The sequence below is a fragment of the Herpailurus yagouaroundi genome, unplaced genomic scaffold (assembly GCF_014898765.1).
Source record: "Herpailurus yagouaroundi ecotype Mexico unplaced genomic scaffold, PumYag 199, whole genome shotgun sequence".
NCBI classification, from domain to species: Eukaryota; Metazoa; Chordata; class Mammalia; order Carnivora; family Felidae; genus Herpailurus; species Herpailurus yagouaroundi.
Genome location: NW_024412430.1, coordinates 6,310,584 through 6,333,164, shown reverse-complemented (window position 1 = coordinate 6,333,164; position 22,581 = coordinate 6,310,584). Strand labels below are relative to the sequence as shown.

At 42.9% G+C, this 22,581-nt stretch overlaps 1 protein-coding gene and 1 long non-coding RNA gene across 5 annotated transcripts in view; one reads left to right on the top strand and one right to left on the bottom strand.

The window, feature by feature from the left end:
• TRPM6 (transient receptor potential cation channel subfamily M member 6) overlaps positions 1 to 22,581 on the bottom strand; it is a 173,801-nt gene that overhangs the window by 136,997 nt on the left and 14,223 nt on the right. Inside the window, exon 1 of one of the 4 annotated variants that reach the window (XM_040449334.1) lies at positions 12,127 to 13,064. The exons of 1 other annotated variant lie outside the window; for it this stretch is intronic. In XM_040449334.1, coding sequence (XP_040305268.1) covers positions 12,127 to 12,159 — 33 coding nt within the window. In that variant the 5' untranslated portion in view covers positions 12,160 to 13,064. Of the gene's footprint in view, positions 1 to 11,555; positions 12,045 to 12,126; positions 13,065 to 22,581 lie in introns of those variants that run through there. 2 more of the 4 variants (XM_040449337.1, XM_040449335.1) reach the window with 2 other exon arrangements.
• LOC121013621 (uncharacterized) lies at positions 10,632 to 19,650 on the top strand. Its single transcript, XR_005782808.1, has 3 exons — positions 10,632 to 11,324; positions 16,596 to 16,635; positions 19,178 to 19,650. It is a non-coding gene; the product is annotated as an uncharacterized LOC121013621 (long non-coding RNA).

Genomic DNA, 22,581 nt, shown 5'->3' with positions numbered 1-22,581 from the left:
AAAAATAAATAAACGTTGAAAAAAAAAAAAAAAAGAATGTTCCCTCCCCAAAATCATATATTTTAATGTAAGATTTTTGTCTTCATCTAAGATTTTCAACTTACTTTCTAAAAAACACCTTTAAAAATAAATAAATAAATAAATAAATAAATAAATAAATAAATAAATAAATAAATTTTAAAAATATCTTTGAGATGTTTAATTTAAAAGATACAAATCTTTAAGATTTTTTTTATCTGAATTGAAGCTAAATGATTTCAGGTAAGGTACAAATCAGTGTTAGTTTTTTCAGTTTTGGGTTTGTTGTTGTTGTTGTTTCAGAAGAAAAGAATTCACATCCAGAATAACCAATTCCACTAAAATTCCAAAGGGAAAAAGGTGTCTTAATAAAATGAGTGTGGTCCAGGAAGCCGAGAATCACAAGTCAGTGGGATACCAAGAATCCTGTGAGTAACAGAGGCTGGCAGATGAGAAATCTCATTTGCTAGAATAAAGTTTCCCAGCTTCTGTTTCTGGCTGTTACACTTGATTTTCAAAGTTCCAGTGTTGTTTAGAAACTGACTGTTCTTTCAGTGCAATTCAGGAAGGAAAGGGGAACATAACTACCACACAATGCCTTTCTCTAGATCATTGAGAAGCCAAACTACAGAGGAGATTCCCATTTTACTGAGTTTTCGTTATTAGGATGTTTCTTCTATATTTAATTTCTTCTGCTATTAAGATGAAAAGAAATATATCCATAAGGAAAAGACCCTGAAATGACTCAAAAAGGCAATTGTAAAAGAAGGATTAAACAAAAGAAAGGCAGCTTTTCTAAGAAATGTGTCACTCAAATGCTAACAGTATTTATATAATGCAATAGGTTGTATTATACAAAGAGGAACATTCCACTTTCGCCACCTCATGTCTCAAGCTGACCAAGACTCTCTCCTTGACGAAATTTGATTCAGGCTATTTTTGACTTGAGTCCTTTTTCTGACGAGGCCCCAACTTTGGGCTCTGTTCTTGACCCATCTAGTTCATTTTCGCAAGAACCTGCTGAGTCAGTTAGTGAAAATCCCCCACCCTTGATATCTGATCACCCGGCCTGCCTTCAGCAAGAATCCTGTTGAGGTGGTCTAGCAAGAATCCTTCTGGCTGTGATCTTTTCTCTTGTAATTTGTTTCCCTCCCCTGACCTGACCTCCACCCCTCTCCTAGGCTATAAATATATAAATACACACACACACACACACACACACACACACACACACACACACGTAATATAAATCTCCACTTACTGTACTCAAAGTTGAGCCCCATCTCTCAGCCCTACTGCAAAACCCCCGTTGAATAGTCTTTCTTGCTGTCTTTAACAAGTGTTATGAAAAAATTTTCTTTAACAAAACCCAAGCCCCCTGCGGCCCCCCCCCTCCCCGGCGCCCCCCCCCCCCACAGGGCTGTCTGTAGATCAGAGAACAAAACTCCTAAAACACTGGAATCCCAGTAACTCCCGAGACTCTCTGGTACACTGGACCTTACTTACAGAGGTTTTCCTTCAACTAAACTGGAAGATAGACTCTGACATCAAGAAGACCCCACAGCATAGGGGCACCTGGGTGGCTCAGTCAGTTAAGTGATCCATTTCAGCTCAGGTCATGATCTCAAGGTTTGTGAGTTCAAGCCCCACATTGGGCTCTGCCCTGACAGCTCAGAGCCTGGAGCCTGCTTCAGATTCTCTGTCTCCCTCTCTCTCTGCCCCTCCCCGGCTCATGCTCTGTGTCTCTCAAAAATAAACATTACAATAGATAGATAGATAGATAGATAGATAGATAGATAGATAGAAAGATAGATAGATAGATGGAAAGCTTAAATCTTAAGACTTTGGACCCTCTTTTCTGTTTTAATCCAACAATATCTACTTGCTTGAACTTCCTATCACAGAGCAAAACTGCCTGGCTGGAATCCTGAGTTCCTCTAGGCCAGGTAAGGACAAAGATTAGGAGGAGGGTGGGGTGGGTGAGGTGGTGCTTTGTTTTGTTTTTTTAAATTACTTTATAGGGGCACTTGGGTGGTTCAGTTGGTTGAGCGTCTGACTTCGGCTCAGGTCATGATCTTGCAATTTGTGAGTTCGGGCCTGCATCGGGCTCTGTGCTGACAGCTCGGAGCTTGCAGCCTGCTTCGCATTCTGTGTCTCCCTCTCTCTCTGCCCCTCCCCTGCTCCTATTTTGCCTCTCTCTGTCTCTCATAAATAAATAAATGTTACGAAAAAAATTTTTTAAAAATAAATAAAAATAAAATAAAATAAAATCACTTTATAGCAAACACTGACAGTGGGGACACAATTTGGAGAGGAGTAAGGACTATAGGATCTATAAAGTACCTTAAGGACTCAAAATTCTTCTGGGAGTAAAATTCTCTTTCACAAGATTATAAGATTTAATTTATAAAACCTCTTCTTTTTTTTTTTAATTTTTTTTTCAACGTTTATTTATTTTTGGGATAGAGAGAGACAGAGCATGAACAGGGGAGGGACAGAGAGAGAGAGGGAGACACAGAATCGGAAACAGGCTCCAGGCTCTGAGCCATCAGCCCAGAGCCCGACGCGGGGCTCGAACTCACGGACCGCGAGATCGTGACCTGGCTGAAGTCGGACGCTTAACCAACTGTGCCACCCAGGCGCCCCAAAACCTCTTGATTCTTTAAAATATCAATGGAGGACATCTATTTTCCCCAGAAGGAAGAAAGATATTTCCATATTCCAAGACCAACCTGCTCCACTATAAGATAATATGCCTGGTTCCTTTTGTGAGATATTTAAAAAGCAGGTATCTTAGTCAATTTGGGCTACCATAAACAGAACACCATACACTGGGTGGTTTATACAACAAATGTTGATTTTTCACAGTTCTAGAGAATGGAAATCCAAGATCAGGGTGCCCACATGGCCACGTTCTGGTGAGAGCCATCTTCCTGGTTGACAGTGGTCACCTTCTCACTGTATTCTCACATGGCAGACAGAGATCATCTCTTTTATGTGTCTTCTGATAAGGGTACCAATCCCAGTCATGAAGCCTCCACCCTGAAGTTCTAATTACCTCCAGAAGGCTCCACCTCCAAATACTATCACATAGGAGGAGGTTAGGACATTAACATACCAATTTGGGGAGACACAAACACCCAGTCCACAGCATCAGCTGAATAATTTATTCAGCACTTTCTATGTGCCCACCTGCACAATAGGAAGCACTTTATGTTAACTTCCCAAGAAGATGTGGGAAGTAGGTCAGTTGTTATTTCCACTTTACAAATGAAAACACTGAGTCGGAGACACTGAATGATTGCCCCAAAACACAATGGCTCATAAAAGTGACACTAGGATCCAAAATGGGCAGTCTGACTCCAGCTCATGGCCTTAACAACTCCATCCACCTCACTATCACTTACCTACGGAGTTCATAGGCCTACAGCAACCCCTGAAGTTGGATAGTGATTTATGGTTCACAAATCACTTGCCTGAACATCTAATCCTCACATGAATCCCACAAGGTCCCTAGTAGATAATATGAGTAAGAGCAAGCATATGAAATGCCCAGAAAAACCCCTGCTACATAGCATGTTTTCTATGGGTACCGTCAGATCCGTAGAGAAATATCAAGAGGGTCATGAACCCCTAGAAACTGTGCACAGCAGTCCTTCTTTGTCCATGGTTTCAGTTACCTGCAGTCAATCGCAGTCTAACAGATCATCAGAAGGTCAATAGGAGCCCAACACAATGTCACAATGCCCGTATCATTCATTTCCCTTCATCTCATATCATCACAAGAAGGGGGAGTACAGTACAATAAGATATTTGGAGAGAGATCACATTCGCATAACTTTTATTAGAGTATATTGTTACAATTGTTTATTATTAGCTGTTGAGAGTCATCTCTTACTAGAGATGTCATCTCTTACTAGACCTCGTTTATAAGTAAAACTTTATCACAGGTACGTACATGTAGGAAAAAAACACTATGTATAGGATTTGATACTATCCAAAGTTTCAGGTGTTCATTGGGGGGTCTTGGAATATATCTCCTGCAGATAAGGGGGGTCCACCTGTACCACCTTTTGTGTGGATGTGAATATGCGCATTTCCCAGGAGAAAATCTCAAGAGCTGGATCAAAAATAAGTGCCATACAAAGGATCTGAACAGACAGTTCTCCAAAGAAGACATACAAATGGCCAATAAACACATGAAAAGCCTCAGCATCATTAGTCATTAGGGAAACGCAACTCTAAACCACAACAGATACCTCTTCACACCCACTAGGACGACTATGATCAAGAAGACAAACAAAGTGTTGGCGAGTTGAAACTATCATATGTATTGCTGGGGAGAATGTAAAATGGCATGGTCTCTTTGGAAGCCAGTCTGACACTTCCTCAAAAGGCTAAACGTAGAATTACCAAGTCCACTTCTAGATGCCCACCAAAAGAAATGAAAATACATGTCCACACGAAAACCTGTATACAAATGTTCACCGCACCATTGTTCATAATGGCCAAAAATCAAAAGCAACCCAACTGTCCATCAACTGTTGAATGGACAAATGTGCTATATCCATACAATGGAATATTATTCAGCAATACAGAAAAAAAAAAAAAATGAAGTAGTGATACATGCTACATGGATGAACTTTGAAAACCTTACAATAAAGGAAAGAAACCGGACAAAAAGGAATACATACAGTATTCCTGCATTATATTCCTGCATTATATAAAATGCCCAGAACAGGCAGATCTATAGTGGCAGAAAGTAGATCAGTGGGTTGTCTAGGGCTGGTGGGGATAGAGGGACTGGGGGTTAACAGCTAAGGGGTGTGGGGTTTCTTTTAGGGATGATAAATATGTTCTAAAATTGACTGTGGTGATTAGATGTACAATTCTGTGAATATACTAAAAGCCGTTAAATTGTATACTTTGAATAGGTGAATTGGGGGTGCCTTCCTGGCTCGGTTGGTAGAGCGTGCAACTCCTGATCTTAGGGTTGTGAGTTCGAGCCCCACATTGGGCATAGAGACTACTTATAAATACATAAATTAAATAAATAAAGTAATATGTGAATTACTCAAAAGTTTCTCAGTGGGGAGCAGCACAGGCAGAAAGACTGACCCATCACAGAAAAGTACAATGGTCCCTCTTTATCCATGGAGGATCCTGGATGCATGAAAGAGTGGATAGTATTGAGCACCAGGTATGCTACATTTTTTTCCTACATACACATACCTATGATAAAGTTTAATTTATAAATTAGGCACAATGATAAACAATTACAATAAATTATGTAAATGGGATCTCTCTCTGCCTCCGAACACCTTGTATTGTACTCATCCTTATGACGATGACGTGAGATAATAAAATACCTGTGTGAAGAGATGAAGGGAGGTGAATGACGTAGGCCAGTGACGTAGTGTGATGCTACCTGACCTTGTGAGGAGCTGTTGAAGGAGGATCATCTGCTTCCAGACTGTGGTTGAATGAAACCGTAGAAAACAGAACCATAGATTAAGAAGGGACTACTGTGTTCATATAAATAACAGCCCTACAGGCAGAAAGCAAACCACAAATATGTGTCATCCAACCAATAAAATTTCTTCAAAAATCTTCACAAGCAACTACCAAAATGTAGAAATCAAGAGGTTTTACACTCAAGAAAGAATCTGGGGCACCTGGGTGGCTCGGTCAGTTGGACGTCCAACTCGATTTCGGCTGGGGTCATGATCTTGCCATCAGGATCTCTCATAGGTGGGATCAGCTCCAAGTTGAGCTCTGCACTGACAGCGTGGAGGCTGCTTAGGATTCTCTCTCCCTCTCTCTCTGCCCTTTCCCCACTCAAGCACATGTGCGTGCACATGGGCTCTCTTTCTCTCAAAATAAACATAAAAAAAAAAAAAGAATCTGTACATCTGTTCTTATATAACAAGGAGGGGGGCGGGGAGCAAAGCAGAATCTGGCAATACTAAGCTTGCATTGCAGCTTGGTGACAGTTGGGGCCAATGGTGGGCAGCCATTTTTAGTCAGGGCTCAGTAAACCTGAGTCCCAGTAGGCCTGGTTTTGAGTTTGAGTTTTGGAGCTCCTGATCTATTGCTTTCATTGCATTTTCAGAGGAATTTCTGCCTCAAAGCACATTCATAGCTCTTAGAAGGAGGTGGCCAGTGAATGGTAGCTATTTGCTTTATAGGTAAGGAAACTGAGGTAAGCTTGCCTAAGGCACAAGGGCATGCAGCCAGCAGTAAAACTACCTTTTCCAACTATTCCTTTTATTACTCTTCTCACCTTCCTGCTGATACTTCTAGAGACTTAATTACCGCATTATGTTCCTTTTTTGATTACAACTAAGGAAAATCAGTGATCAAGAACATGCCAGACATTCCAAAATGGCGCTATCAGGCTCTGTGATCTAATCACAAGGAAAGTTTTGCCTGGCTCTAAGTATCTTTAGTTGGTGTGGGCAATTTGAGGGGCCCCTCCTGGCCTATATCCCAACACACTCCAATACTAGGGAAGATAAAAAGTATGCTAATCTTGCAGAGAAATAAAATCCCAAGAAAGCATATATTCTCCAAGGTCACCGCACACACCTGTTACGGAAAGGCCAAGTTTCTGACAGACAGACCCTGGACCAGATGGTCTGCTCACATCAAAAATGACCATTGTAAGAAACTTTGAATCCGCAATCTGCAAAGTGAGGAGAGAACCTTGGTTGCCCATACTCATTCATTCCAGTAGGCTTGGAGTTTGCCTGGAAGAAACTTCTGTATGATGGCCATACGTAGTTTAGAGAAAAGGAGAATAGATCATGATCAAATCCGCCAGGCTGATCTCTCTAGTCAACATGTATAGCACCGTTGCGGTTCTGGAATACCTGACCTTTACCCATTCCTAGTGTTTCAAGAACCAGAGCCAGCATAGCACAGAATCACTCCACAGAGGGCTGCAAAGCAAACGCTGGCAGGAAAAATGCAGGGAAGGCACCTGCCTGTGCTACCAAGTAAACTTCTTCGTTTCCAATCAAAATGCATCAGGAGGCCCTCAAGAGGCACATGCTTACAAACTCAGAAAAAGAACGCAACCTCCAAGCCAAACAAAACTACCACTTGTCACTGCTCCCTATTGCGTAACTGGTCACGGCACTCTGAGATAGTCTCAAGAGTTTATCTGTACTATAAATAACTGACGACCTCTTCCTCAGAGATATGGAACCACCACGGAAAGAAAAGGAAAGCAGCATTAGGCCACCCCAACAAGGCGACCTGCCAAACATTCTGGTGCTAAGCGCATCAAAAGAAAGTCCCCAGGGCAATCCATGGCCATCCCCTCGCATGCCCTAGAAAGCCGGGGATCCCAGGCAGCAGCTGAACCCAACTACAACTAGGTTCAGTCACCCTAATCAAATGATAGGATGAACTCCATTATGGGGTTTATGTGAAAATCTATTTTTTTTTGTTTAATTGTGGTAAAATACGTATCATGTGGAATTTGCCATCTTAACTATTTTTAAGTGTGTGGTTTAGTATTATTAAATATAGTCACATATTTGTGCAACCAATCTCCAGAACTTTTCATCCTGTAAAACTGAACCTTTACACCCGTTAAATAACTCATTTCCCTCTTCCCCCAGCCTCTGACAACCTCCAGTCCACTTTTCCTTTCTTTGAACTGGACTAGTTTATATACATTATATAAGTGGAATCATATAATAATTTGTCTTTATCTTCTTATGACTGCCTATTTTAATTAGCATAACATCTTCAAGGTTCATCCATGTTTTAGCAGGTGTCAGATTTTTTTTTTCCTTTTTAAGGCTAAATATTCCAGTGTGTGTGTGTGTGTGTGTGTGTGTGTGTGTGTGTGTGTGTAAACACACCACATTCTGTTTACCCATTCAGAAAATCTATCTCTATATCTCAGGAGTATGATGATGTTGCTCTGGTGACACACAGGTTATGAAGTTCAATTTATAACTGTCATGATTTTATATGCACAAGAGAGACAGGCAGAGACAGACACAGCCTTGACTATGCCATGTTCGTATTCCAGGAAAAGAACAACAAGCTAACCCAAGTGGCAGTGGAGCTAAATTCCAGCAGCAAGAAACATCACACCATTCCTCTCCAGCTCAAAAATAAGTTTTGTTCACTGTATATTTCCAGGTTCTGGAACGGGTCTCAGCACATGGTTGGCACTCATAAATTTATAAATATCTGTTGACTGAATGAATCCAGAAAAATGACTCAATGCTCCAAATCCAACAGTCGGAATGCCTCTGAATAGAGAGAGATGAGGTTGAGGGATAGAAAAAGAAACTTCTGTTTGAATTTCTTCTTTTTTAACATTTATTTACTTTTGAGAGAGAGAAAGAGAAAGAGAGCGTGAGCAGGGAAAGGGCAGAGAGAGAGGGAGACACAGAATCCGAAGCAGGGTCCAGGCCCTGAGCTGTCAGCACAGAGCCCGATGCGGGGCTTGAATTCACGAACCGCGAGATCATGACTTGAGCCGAAGTCGGACACTTAACCGACTGAGCCACCCAGGCTCCCTGTTTGAATTTCTATTGGTACTGTTTAAATTATTTACCACAAGAAATTATTTTTGCATTGTTAGTGGAATTTTTTTTGAGGGCAAAAAATCTGAAAGGATAATTTGTCATTAAAAATACATCAGTTCAGGGGCCGCCTGGGTGGCTCAGTTGGTTGAGCATCAGACTTCAGCTGAGGTCATGATCTTACGGCTCATGAGTTCAAGCCCCACGTCAGGCTCTATGCCGACAGCTCGGAGCCTGGAGCCTGCTTCGGATTATGTGCCTCCCTCTCTCTCTGCCCCAACCCACTCACATTCTGTCTCTGTCACCCTCAAAAATAAGTAAACATTAAAAAAAATGTTTTTTAAAAATACATCAGTTCAGTTCACTTTATGTGTACCCTTTCTCAGAGAGCTACTGGAATGAGTGCTCCAACAAAATGGTAGAAAAAATCAAGAAGACATGGGATAGAAGAAATAAGACCCATCATGACAGAGGCAAATTCTTAGTGTTGTAAAGCACCGCCCTGGGTTTAAAGCTGTTTTCCTCCTTCATGCTGCTGAAGGCAGACCCCAAAGTAACAGCTGTGCATCCAACATCATGAGCAACCGGTCTGGGCTGGTAAATCAGGTCAGAAAGCTGGACTTGAGATAAAATTGGTTGAAATAGGGGCTAAAATGGGATCATCTTAAGAGAAGATTTAAGTAACTGGCAAAGAACTTGTCGGTTAAATTATTGAAAACACCATAGAAAATTCTGGAAACACAGAAAGACAACTCTGGGGGGAAACAAAAGTCAGAAAGGAGGAGTGATCATATAGTACATAATTCAGCTTTTAACAGTGTGTAAGAAGGCATAATTCTATGCCTTCTTACAGTATTTAGACTGTACTAAATACTGACCTAACTAAAAATTATGGTGGAAAGAACGGGAAGGATGCATGTGACTGGTAGTTGCAGGAATGCAAAAGAAATCTAAATTCTCATACTCCACCTGGAAAGATAATGCATGATGACTACACCCGAAAAATCAAGAAAGAGCAACATAGGTATTATTTAGGGCATGAGTAAGTACTAACAAGCTAAAAGCAATGAACATGAAATGCTCTTTCTGAAAAGCAGGAAATGATGGGGGGGGGCTGCTATTTTTAATAACAAACCTTATGGAATTATTTGACTCTGAACTATGTGTATACACAACTTCAATAAAATTAAGAGGCAAAAAAGAAAAAAAAAAAACACAACTGGGACCCACACTGGAATATCTTACTTCACAATGATTTTTTTGAGATAGAGATAGAGAGAAAGAGAGTGGCAGTGGGGAGGGGGGTGCGGGCAGAGGGAGAGAGAGAGGGAGGGAGAGAGAGAGAGGGAGGGAGAGAGAGAGGGAGGGAGAGAGAGACAGAGAATCTTAAGAATCTTAAGCAGGCTCTATGCCCAGCAGGGAGCCCGATGTGGGACTTGATCTCACAACCTATGAGATCATGACCTAAGCTGAAATCAACAGTCAGTCGGATGCTTAAGTGACTGAGCCACCCAGGTGCCCCAATTTTTTTAACAGGAAATAGTTGCCATGTTGGTTTCTAATGGCACACAAAGGAATAACTGAGTTACAGGTAGGATGGATGCTTTGAGTTCCAACACTGGACGGTTCTACAGAAGTGTAACGAAAGTCCCTCTAAGAGTGTTTGGGCTCTTCAGCCTGTACGGAATTACCCATGACCAAAAATCTATTGAGAAACAAAAGGAGGCAAGACATACTTCAGGTCCAATATTTACCAAACCTTGACAGTTCGGGCATGGATGTCTTGCCAAAAGCATGAGCCATGATAGAAAATTGTAAATAGTCAAGATATGACCAAAATTTGTTCCAAATCACCAGTGTGCTGTATGGGTCTTTTCCCTCTCCAGGATACAATCAGTTCAAAGTCCTATTCATAGCCTTGTCTATCGAGGCAAGTTTAATACTAGACTACTAGTCTTTAATTTTGGCCCCCAAAATGAGGCTGATGCTGAGTCCCATCTCAAATGATTTCCAAGCCCTGGAAGGTTGGGGAGGAGGAAACTGGGGGGGGGGGGGGGAGGGGGGAAGGGGCGGGGGTAAGAAATGGCCAGATTCTTACAAACTCAGATGTCAGTCTCATCAGAACACTTAACACTTTGTCAGTCGTGGAAGAATCCAAGGCAGATGAAAAATGAACATCAACATTTGTATACCAGGAGAAAGAAATTAAAGAACTTGGTTCCCACCCTGGCAGTGAGGGGTGACCCCACCTTCTCCCTAGAGCAAATGATCAAAATCCTTTGTGTAGATAGAATACTTGTATTCTTAGTGTTGTAAAGCACCGCCCTGGGTTTAAAGCTGTTTTCCTCCCTCATTTTTCTCACCTGTAAACCAGTGAGTTAGGGTGGGGTGGGGGGAGGGGTGACGATAAACCTCATAGGGTTACTGCCAAGATGAGGTGATTAACAATTGCAAAGTTTTGCAACCGGCTAAGTGCGTTGGGCGTTATTTTCTAAGTGCGTGGCATATGAAGCAGCTCATTTAATCTTCAAATTATAAACATTATCATGTCATTTTCCAGATGAGGAGACAGAAGCACACAGATTGAGTAACTTGCTCAGGATCCTAGTTAGTGGCGGAGCTGATACGCTAATTCAGGTGATCTGGCTCCAAAGACAGTGCTCCTAACAACCAGTCTGTACCGAAACGAATGAAACACGATGCGCTCAGTAGACGTTATGTGTTCACACACAGTGTGCACCAGTCCGGACAAAGAAGGTAAGTGATAGCCACCTTGAGGTCTGGCTGCCTGACGAGACCAAGGTCTCCACTCCTCTCCCTAGGTCCCCAAGCGCACTTCTTTCCCAAGGGTCCCCAGCGGCTGCGGGCGCCCTCCCTCTCCAAGCCCCCAGAATTCCAGCCCCGCTGCTGGCCAGGAGTGGAGAGGAGCCGGTCCGCAAGGCCCCAGACCGCGATCCCGGCGGCGCGAGGTCGGGGGCCCGAGTTTACCTTGACCTGCACTCTCATCGCTCCCGGACTCCCGCACGGGGTCGCGCAGGGGCGCACAGAGCACCTGGGCACTTCTTCCGCGGGCTCCGGGAACCGCGGCGCCCGGCTGGGCCGGATCGCCGCCGGCCAGACGTGCCCCCCGGCCGCTCCGAGCTGCGCCTTCTCTCCTCCCTGCGTCCGGCTCACGCCACGTCCGGTCTCCTCTGCCACCGGCCCCGAGCGGAACCAGAGAACGCGTCCCTACCGCCCTAAGCTGAACCCCGTGCCCCGTTAGGTTTCCGCTCTGACACCACCTCTGCGCTGGCCCCATCCCAGCTTCTGGACTGGCGACTGCGGGACCAGCCCTTTAGTGGGTGCCCTGCATTGGCCAAAACCTCAGAGATGATAATCAGCTTCTGGTGGAGACCCGAGGGCTAGGGAGAGCAGGTATTTCGTAAATCCTAGCTATTCTAGATCCGAGTTAGATACTTTTGCGACTGGCCCCACCCACAGCCACCGAGGGCCCTGGGTGCAGATCAGGTGAGTGGCCTAAGGCTCTTTTGCCCCACCAAGCCTGGGCTGCCCTGCCTACCTGTGAGCGCTCCACAGCCCGTCGGGCTTTCATCCTTGCCTTGCAGGCCCCGCTAGCAAAGCCTTATCTGAGCTTCTGACTTGTGGAGTCAGATCTGGGCTCCACCTCCACTCGCTGCCTTTTACAGCCCTGTAGATTTGTCATGATACTTTTTCCCCTCAGTTACCGCCTGTGTAGAAAAGATGTGTGTCGACCTTACCTAAATGAAAAGAGTATAGTGAGGGTCAAATGGAATGTTCAACAACAGACAGATTTGTGGTATTGCATTGTTCTTGTTGAGTCACTGTGGTGGGGGGAGGACACGAGACATTTACCCTTATAGCACTTTTACTATGGAGGAGTTAGTGGGTATGCCAAGGGACCCCCTGGCACCTGAGTTTACTTATCTATGCCGTGGGAATGACAGCAAATAAACCCACCTTCCTCAGAGGTTCTACTGAGCAAAAGAAATCCACAAAGGGCCAATACAAATGCTTTCCTGGTTTCGGTGTATTTTCAGTGCATTCTCCTAGCTAGGAGTCTTGATTAAGGCTGGGTCTGTGACTATGAGTGGATCCCAGTATGCTGGCAGAAGTCATTCTCACTTGTAATTAATTACAAGTGTTGTAATTAACAATGCTAGCTATTCATCCCTGATTATTGACTTCAGATTAGGGGCGCCTACCATTTTAGTCCATTCTGAATTTCTGCCCAGGGAGCTCACATTTGCAGACATGGGTTCCCCCCCATTTCTCAGGGTGGTTTTAACAAACATTTCTTTGTTTATTAGAAAACTTGAACCTCTCATATGTGTAGTAACATTTTGTTTTCCTATTAACACATTCAATCTTTCCTCTCCTTGACCCATCTCCTTCAAACTGTTAATGATCTGTAAGCAGTTAACAGGTTCAGAAGCTCCCACTTAAGGCAGTTAAGCATGTCTTGATTGGTGTTCCTCCATGTATGTCCCCTGTTAGGTCTCTAGGGACTGGAGCTCTCAGAAATCTGCAGACCTGCCAAGAAGACTGGACATTTGAGATCCAAGGTTCTTAGGAATCTTGGTGCACTGTGATCACTATCTTCTTGTTTAATCTTTGGTACATTTACATGTTGGTATGGTTATATGTTCATTTCAGATCAAGCTACAAGGCACAAAGTCTAAAATACCACAGCCATACTAGGATATACCAGGGCAATTCCAGGGCGTATGGCATCTGATGGGCTAGTTTACAAGCTGCCTTCAGTTCCCAAGCTGGATCCGAAACACCTGAGCCATCGGTGAAAACTGCAGATTCCCAGGGCCCCACCCACCCCTCCCAGACCACTTGTATTGGAATCTCTGGGGTGGGGCCAGGGAATCTGCATCTTTTACAAGCACCTTGATCAACTTAAAGGCTTATCTATAGAAGTCTTCTGGCCATAAATATACCTATGCCCAGAGACTAGCTATGAAATTTAAACTTTAGAATGTTCATTAGTAGTCTAGTGTGGCTTGTGATTCAGGCCAAAAAATATTTCCTGAACACAGACTGTTTGTCAGGTATCCTGCTGGGTGTTGGGAAAACAAAGATGAATAAGACATTGTCCAGTCTGCAAGGAGTTTGAGTTTGTAGGAGGAGGAACAATAAAAAATGAAACAGTACCTGGGGCACCATTGGTAACCCTCGTCAACAGAAACAGCGTTGTATTTTCTCATTTGTTGCCCTCCCTTAGACTTTTCTTCTTTTGCCCATTCTTAACTCCTATGTCTTCGGCTTTGTCAGACCTCCCTTTTTTATCCTAGACCTTGTAAATGTTTGATTCCTGACCCAACATGGGTTTAAAGTCAATATGAGATTTCAGAATGGAAAGGAACAGCTGATTTTTCCGCAGAGAAAAATGGGTATGACAACATTTTTTTTTTTTTTTAATGTGTGAAGATCTTAATGAGTCCCGGTAATTGGAAGCCACTAAGGGGTAGCTTCTAAGATATGTGTTCTTCTCTTGAAGAGAATTGCTTCAGGCTTGGAATTGTTTTGGTTGGGTTTCCTTTATTTGGACAGGAGTGAGGGTTGTTGGGGTTTTTGCACAGTAATACTTCCCAGCCTCTCTGGACAGCCAATGGGGAGAAAATGAGGGGGAAAAAAAAAAAACAAACTCTGTGCCTTTACACCAAGAAGAGACACCACCATGGGAAACCTCTTGCCCAATGCATCAGGGCATATGATCACCTCTAGTTTGTGGTCACCACTTTCCTTTCCGAAGCATAAAGGAAACAAAACAAATGCCATGGTATTCTGAAGGGGGTAGTGGAAACTATGATAAGCCTACTGTGTGGTGTTCCACAAGTGGGGAAAGTTTAAAGGAATGGGTTATGAATTGAAGAAGTCAGATGAAGGTGTATGGCCAGTAATGAAGGATGAAATTCAGCTCTCCTAGTCCATTCCTGTGTAACTGTCTCTGTTTTTAGACGTTTCTATTCAAAACCAAGGGTTTGAGTTTGAATTTCACGCATTTATTTTCCCAAACGGCTACAAATCAAATTTCCTATTTTTAAAGCGTTTGCTTATTTCGATAGAGCATGCGCATGGGGGAGGAGCAGAGAGAGAAAGGGAGAAAGAGAATCCCAAGCAGGCTCCACACTGTCAGCACAGAGTCCAACACGGGGCTCAACCTCATGACCGTTAGTTCATGACCTAAGCCAAAACTGACAGTCGGATGCTCAACTGACTGAGCCACCCAGGTGCCCCAAATTTCCTTTTGAAAGGAAGTAATCTATTTTCTTCTGCTTACTGGATAAATTTCTCTCTTATTCAGTGCTTCTAAAGGGAATCTGCTCCCAATTTATTTCTCTATTTGCTATGAACATGGATTATTTCTCCTATTACATAACCAAAGATTAAATTATTAATGGCTGGCAAGGTGAAATAGGAACCCTAAAATACTTTTTGTGAAAGTTTAAAACAATGCCCTTTTAAAAAAAAAATTTTTTTTTAATGTTCATCTACTTTTGAGAGAGACAGAGACAGAGCATGATCAGGGGAGGCGCAGAGAGAGAGATGGAGACACAGAATCCTAAGCAGGCTCCAGGCTCTGAGCTGTCAGCACAGCGCCCAATGTGGGGCTTGGACCCACGAGCCGTGAGATCATGACCAAAGTCGGATGCTTAACCGACTGAGCCACACAGGCACCCCAAAACGATACCCTTTTTGAAGGCATTTTAGCATTCCTGATTGAAGGCATGTCCTTTTCCATCACAGTGCCCATCTTAGGGCTTCATACTTCAGAAATACTCAAGGATGTGTATATAAGGATATATGTAGTAGCACTTTCTATAATGAATAAAGATTGCTAACAACTCACACGGCCGTCATGAACATTGAAATAAACTGTGGTGAGTCCATGCTGTGAAACACCATGCAGCTTTCAAAAGAATGAGTTAGATCTAAATGTACAGATAATAGAAAGGGGAAAGAGCAACTAGTAAAAGTAAGTATCATTCCACTTTTTAAGATTTCTATGTGTAGACTGGAATATGCGCAGGAAAGTTCTAGAAGAATATAGCCAAACTGTTAACAAGGGAAGGCAAACTTACATTAAAAAATTATTCAGTGCTTATCCGAAGTTCAAATTTAACTGGACATCCTATCACACAAGGTTGTTGCACCAGCCCACTTTGGTAGCTTCAAGCAGCTGTGGGTGCTCTTTTAAAGTGTGTATTACAGGGGCACCTGGGTGGCTCAGTTGGTTAAACGTCCAACTTCGGCTCAGGTCATGATCTCGCAGTTTGTGAGTTAGAGGCCCTGGTCAGACTCCGTGCTGACAGCTCAGAACCTGGAGCCTGCCTCGGATTCTGTGTCTGCTTCTCTCTCTGCCTCTCCCCTGCTCATGCTCTCTCTCTCTCTGTCTCAAAAATAAATAAAACATTAAAAAAAAAGAGTCTTTAAAAAAATAAAAAATAAAGTGTGCATTATAGATGATGACACCAAAACCTAAGCTCCACCAGAGCTGCACCTTCACATTCAACTCTGAATGATTACTGGAGGGAGGGAGGATAAGAAGGGTCTTAAAACTGGTTGAGCACCTGTAACAAATTGCTGGGCCAGCTGAATCTGGTCGATGACCACAAACTCCTTCCATCCCAGCACACACCTCTTTGCGATGTGACTCTGCGACAGCCCCCACCCCTACCCCACCCCATGCAGTGGCTCCATTTCTTCTCCACAGCCCTCAATCCAAACTAAACTTGTGGCCAATAAAATATGGCCACAGTGACAGGGTTTAAATTCCTGAGTCTAGGCCCCAAGCAGCCCTGAAAGCTTCGGTCTTCACCCCCTGGGCACCTTACCCTAGCCCACCATCCTGGGAAGAAAGACCACGTGGAGAGACGAGCCAACCCTCAGAATTACGTGGCATTATCATCTGATGCTATTTTAAGCCACTAAATCTGGGGGTTATTCATTGTGAGGCAATGCGTAACTCAGTTTATTTTCTCATTCTTTTCCACACAGAATCTCTGTGAGGATTCACTGAAGGTCAGAAATCTTCACTGTGAGTCTCACCGGTTTCTCAACTTGTAAGGTGTGAGGCCAATGAAAATTTGAACACAGGTCTATGGGGCTGTAAAGATCTACTGTTTTGTTTTGTTTTCTTTTCTTTTTTACATACACCTTGAACATAATGAGCGTTCATTAAAAATTTAGTTGGATAACGAACTGTATGAGTCAGAGATTGGTTTTTATTACTTGCATATATCAGAACCAAGAATATATTTATTTGACAGGAAATGTCTACCATTACTAACATTTTAACCTTTAATCCTTTCCTCTTGATTAAGTTACTTGGAAGAAAAAACAAAAAACCCCAAACCCACTACTCAACCTGTTATGTTTTCCCTGAAAGGGGAGCCACAGCTGCTCATCCATGGAACAAGTATTCTGGTAGCTTAAGGAATTTCACTATTGCATTTTAGGGGAGAAAACTGAAAGACAGAAAATATGTGGTTTAAGTGGAAGAAACCAACTAACTGAACCCTCCACACCTGACTCATTTATATAGCGCTGCCTTTTTTCTTTTCAACTTATTTCTAAGTGAATAGAACCTCACAGAAAGTTATAAAAATCCTATGTATGTAATCCCTTGAACTAAAACGAGAGCCTTTTAGGGGCACCTGGGTGGCTCAGTCGGTTAAGTATCCAACTCTTGATTTTGGCTCAGGTCACAATCTCATGGATGTGGGATGGAGCTATGGGTTGGGCGTGGAGCCTGCTTAAGATTCTCTCTCCCCCTGCCCCTCCCTTGCTCGTGCCTGGGCACTCTCTCAAATAAATAAATAATGAGAGTCTTTTAAAAGCATTTTTTTAAATTTATTTTTTAGTGTTTATTTTTGAAAGAGAGACAGAGCACAAGTAGGAGTGGGGCAGAGAGAGAATCCAAAGCAGTCTCAAGGCTCCGAGCTGTCGGCACAGAGCCCAACATGGGGCTTGAACTCACGGACCGTGAGATCATGACCTGAGCCGAAGTCAGCCGTTTAACCAACTGAGCCACCCAAGTGCCCCTAAAAGCATTTTGACTTAATATATTTTAAGTATTCCTTCTGAGATATTCTTTACATTATCAATGTGTGCCATGAATAAAGGAGGGAAGAAATGGCTACTTATTGGGCACTCACTGTGGGCTGGGTACTTTGTTATATACCTTATTTTTATTTAAGACATTATTAACCATCATTCTATACAATAACTGAGCCAAAAAAGGTCAAAACTTGCCCAGAGTCACGGGCTGAGTAGAAAAACTGGAATTCTGGGGAGAGTCTGTCTGATTCCGAGGCCCACGGTGTCTCCATCCTGCCGGAGGTCCTCTCCAGAATAATCTCAAATTCATTTACTACTGAGGTCTCATTTTGCTATTATTTATTTCGTTTTCATGTCCCTTCAGTGAAGTTATTTATAAATGCTGAGCAAAGACCCATTTTTCTTCCAGCCAGCTTTCAGGGCAGTAGTAGGTCTACACAGCCAAAGCAACTGCAGGCTTCCAGTGCCGACGAGGCCTCTACACCCTTCTCTACACAAATTGCGTATGATTTACTTAATGAGAAAGATGCCCGGGCATTTCTGTAATATCCTTGAAGGTATGATAACTCAAACTTTTCTGAGATAAGGTCATTATGTTTAGATATTAAATCTGGAATTGCTGTAATCCAAGCACAAAATTTATCTGGCCATTTTAAGTAAATAAATCCTGAGGGTTGGCTGTGTGGTTCTGAAGGTTGGCTGGTCTCTCTCTACATGGTCTTTCCTCCCAGGATGGTGGTTTTACATGAGGGGGAGGGTCGAGGCTGCAAGGCCACTTGAGGCCTACACTCAGGAACTTCACAGCTTTGGTGAAATGGAGACTGTGTTACTCGCCTAAGAGTAAAATGCTGTCATAGAAGGCTTTACAACCCTGGGACCCAGAAAGATCACATCTAGAACTCTTGCCCCAAAAAACACCTTATGTACGACGCTAATTCATATAACAAGATATTCGTATCAAAATTATATAGTACATTAGGAATTAGCTTAAAGGCTATTATTAGAGAAGTAATAAATTATTATATGGGCAATATGTACCTGTTGAAAAATACTAACAAAGAAGATTCCAAAGGAAAGCCGAGGAGGAAGTTAGAAGGGAGTATATACTGTATGAGTACACCTATGTAAAAAACTACGTAGACAAAAAATTAGAAATGGCTCCTTTTTGTTTTTTCCAAGTATTCTGTAATGCGATCTTATTATTTTTGTAATTTTTAAAATTCATTAAAAGTGAAAATCTCACATATCTTGGAATGACTTATGGGATTACCTGAAATTCCCATTTTGTACTCTTTCTCATCATTTATTGCCTCTGATGAATAAAATGTGAATCACTCATTTCCCAGACCCTTTGGGCCCAAAGTTCAGAACCAGTGCTATTATTTTTTTTATATTCTATGATTTATCTATTACCCTCAATAGCCTGGTGCTTCTTAACCTCACAGGCTAGTATAATTTTGTTCAGGCTACAGCTGTTTAACTGAACACAAAACCCTGATGCCAACTTCTTCTTTGCCAAGGAAACTATTGCATCAATACTGACGGAGATAAAGATCAATAATGAAAGAGCAACAACATAAGAATGAAAACATTTCTATGTGAATTTCAGCAGGAATCCGCATATTATCGTGATGTATGAAGTTTCCCATTGGCCTTTCACAGTAAGGACACACAGTTACAGATTATACTTTGCAAGAACGTGAAGGTCTGAGATTTCTATACCTAAGCCTCTAACACCTCAGTCAAGCAAAGTGTATATTCCTTTCCCTGACTTTTCTTCCACATACTATTTTGCAAGTATAAGTGATCAATTCGATATGCTGTTTCTTGAACGTACCCCAAAACTTTGGTCACTATAGACACTTTGAACTAACTCAAGGTAGTTCCTCCACAGAGCTCAGAATTCATCATATTTATTATTCTGTGAACCGTAAAATCCCTGTGGAGAAGGGGGAAGGAAAAAAATAGCTTTCATTTCATAAGTAAATAAAGTCAGGACTCATAGCAGAGAATTACCCGCTAAGGTGCTAAAATCTGGCCAGCCTATCCGTGGCTCCTCCCAGACAGGGCATCCCACAGCTTGGTAGGCGCTCTAGTCAACTGTCACTTGAAGATCCCTCTGTCACCAGTGTCCAATCTTTATTGCCCATCTGGAAAGAGGACTCTTGGAGCACAAATAATGCTCCCCAAAAAGTCCCTATTTCTCTACTGATCCTTCATTTTTTTAATTCTCTCTTATCCATCTTATTCAAACCTAATAGATGTGCCTCCTGATCATGATGTGTGCCAGGAGGACAGTGCCCACCAACTCTCCAGATGTTAACTTCTCTACTATTGTGGCACTCTTGCCAATTTCCTACCATCCCTTCTGTTATTAGTTGAAATTGTGGCCCTCGTAAAAAGGTATGTTGGAATCCTAACCCCCAGCACCTCAGAATGTGACCTTTTTTGGAGACAGGATTTTTTCAGAGGTAACAATTTAAAATGAGGCCGTTAAGTTAGACTCTAATCGAATATGGTGTGGTGTCCTTATGAAGAGGGGAGATGTGGACATGTGCAGAGTCACACATAGATGGGAGAAGATAACCCTCTACCAGCCAAGGACAGGGACCTGGAATAGATCCTTCCCTCACAGCTCTCAGAAGACCCAACCCTGCCGATGCCTCGATTTTCAACTTCTGACTTCCAGAACTACGAGACAATAAAATATCCATTGTTTAAGCCATCCGTTTATGGCAGCCACACAAACCAATATGCTTTCCTACCATTAAGATTCATGACAGGGGCACCTGGGTGGCTCAGTCGGTTAAGCGACTGACTTTGGCTCAGGCCATGATCTCATGGTTTGTGGGTTCGAGCCCCATGTCAGGCTTTATGCTGACAGCTCAGAGCCTGGAGCCTGCTTCGGATTCTGTGTCTCCCTCTCTCTCTGCCCCTTCCCCACTCATGCTCTGTCTCAGAAATAAACATTAAAAAAAAATTTAAAAAAAAGATTCATGGCAATTCTCCCTAAATCTGGCCTTTTAATGAGGGGCGTTATTACTCCCTGTTGCCCTAACATAGACCCACATAGTACGTCTAGCCCAGGCATAAATATGAATAGCACCCTTTTTTATTCTCAAAAGAGCCCATGTTTGTGCAATCATCCCACCTACACCACTCACAATCCTTCCTATAACCCACTTCCCTTTAGCCATGACGTTCTTCGCAATCACTGTGGCCTCTGAATATTACAGACTTCCCTTCGTGCAACAACAAAGCATATTCATTTAATAGCCTTCATCAATTTTTGTTTTGTTTTGACTAGACTGTACACCTTGTAAAGATAGGAATTGCTTCTTCCCCGTTGCCTGACCTCGCATTTACATGGTCGAGCATGCAAGAAATGTTTATTCAACCCAATTAAATGGAAGTAAGAGTTTTATTATCTATACCTCTTTGGTAAGCATCATACTTGCTCCAAATTACCCTTTCTTACTTTAAAAGTTACCAAGAAACGGATGTAAACTGCTAAGTATATGCTATGGGGCTCAGGGATTCTCATTAAAAAAGTATGAAGAATAAGCAAGTTGAAACATTTTAGCTTTTAATGGCATTAGTATGCTTAGGCCAGCATGACTGTATCGACAGAGGAAAGCCGGACTTGTACAAGTATTAGTATCGTATTTCCATAAGATATTTTGCGAAGTTGTCATAGCGTAACGGAAATCAAAAACCACAAAAGGAGATGATTGCTGCAAATAATGCATCTCCTCATTGAAATGAGCAGAGATTAGAAGACACACACTTTCCTCTGGACTGTCAGCTAGATCTAAAGAGACAGGCACACTTATTTATAGACTTAAAAGTCCCAACTAGGACAGCATCGAGAAGACACCAGCCCGATTGCCGCTCCTTGAGGCTGTATGCAGAAACAGAAAAGGATCTGTAATCATGGTCATGGGACCCAGTCAGTATCAGGACCACCCAAGAAAACAAGAGTACTTCAGGAGGCTGTTACTCAGAGATGTCTGGACACTTGGCCTCTTTCTTCCCCGGTTAGAGTGAGCACTTAGCGATAGCAGGTTTCGTTCTGAAGAACTAAAAGAGCAGGATGTCGGTCAACATTGCCTGAACGGAAATGCAAGGTTCCCAGTGTAACTTCTTCCAGAAGGGTGGTGTAAACCCAGGGATTATAGGGCTTGTGGCCCAGAAGAGACCGGGCTCCTTTCTTGACTCTGTCCACAGGTGTCAAGGGCAGCTTCGTATTTCAGGAGGAAAACCAAAGAGAGGGTGGCCCCCGTCATTTCTCTGGGTAGACACCTCTTCTCCAAAGTTCTGAATCATGGAGGCACTTGGGTGTGCTCAGAGCTCCTCCCTGATGCTGCTGGAGCTAGAAACGGCCTTGCCTCTTTCTTTTGCAATGGTTTCAATTACACCAAATGCAATCTGTAATTCAAGTGTCGACCCACTGAACTGTCAGTTCCATACGAGATGACACAGGAAGTGCAAGACGGAGAGCTGATGAGGAGAACGAGGGACACCTGGGTGGCTCAGTCGGTTAAGCCTCCGACTCTCGGTTTAGGCTTCGGTCATGATCTCACGGTTTGTGAGTTCGAGCTCCACATCGGGTTCTGCACGGACAGTGCAGAGACTGGGATTCTCTCTCTCCCTCTCTCTCTGCCCCTCCCCCACTAGGGCTCTCTCTCTCTCTCTCTCTCTCTCTCAAAATAAATGAATAAACATTTTAAAAAGGGGGGAGGGGCGTTCCCTTAACGTCACCCACTGTACACAGTGGCAGAGTGTGGCTACAAAACGGAACCTGTTAAGAGAAGAATCCATCTGATACAGCAGAGAATCCCTCTTCCTGACTCCCAGGGAGCACACAACCACCATGTGCAGCAATGACAGACACTGCTCCGAATAAGGACTGTTTCCATCCTGA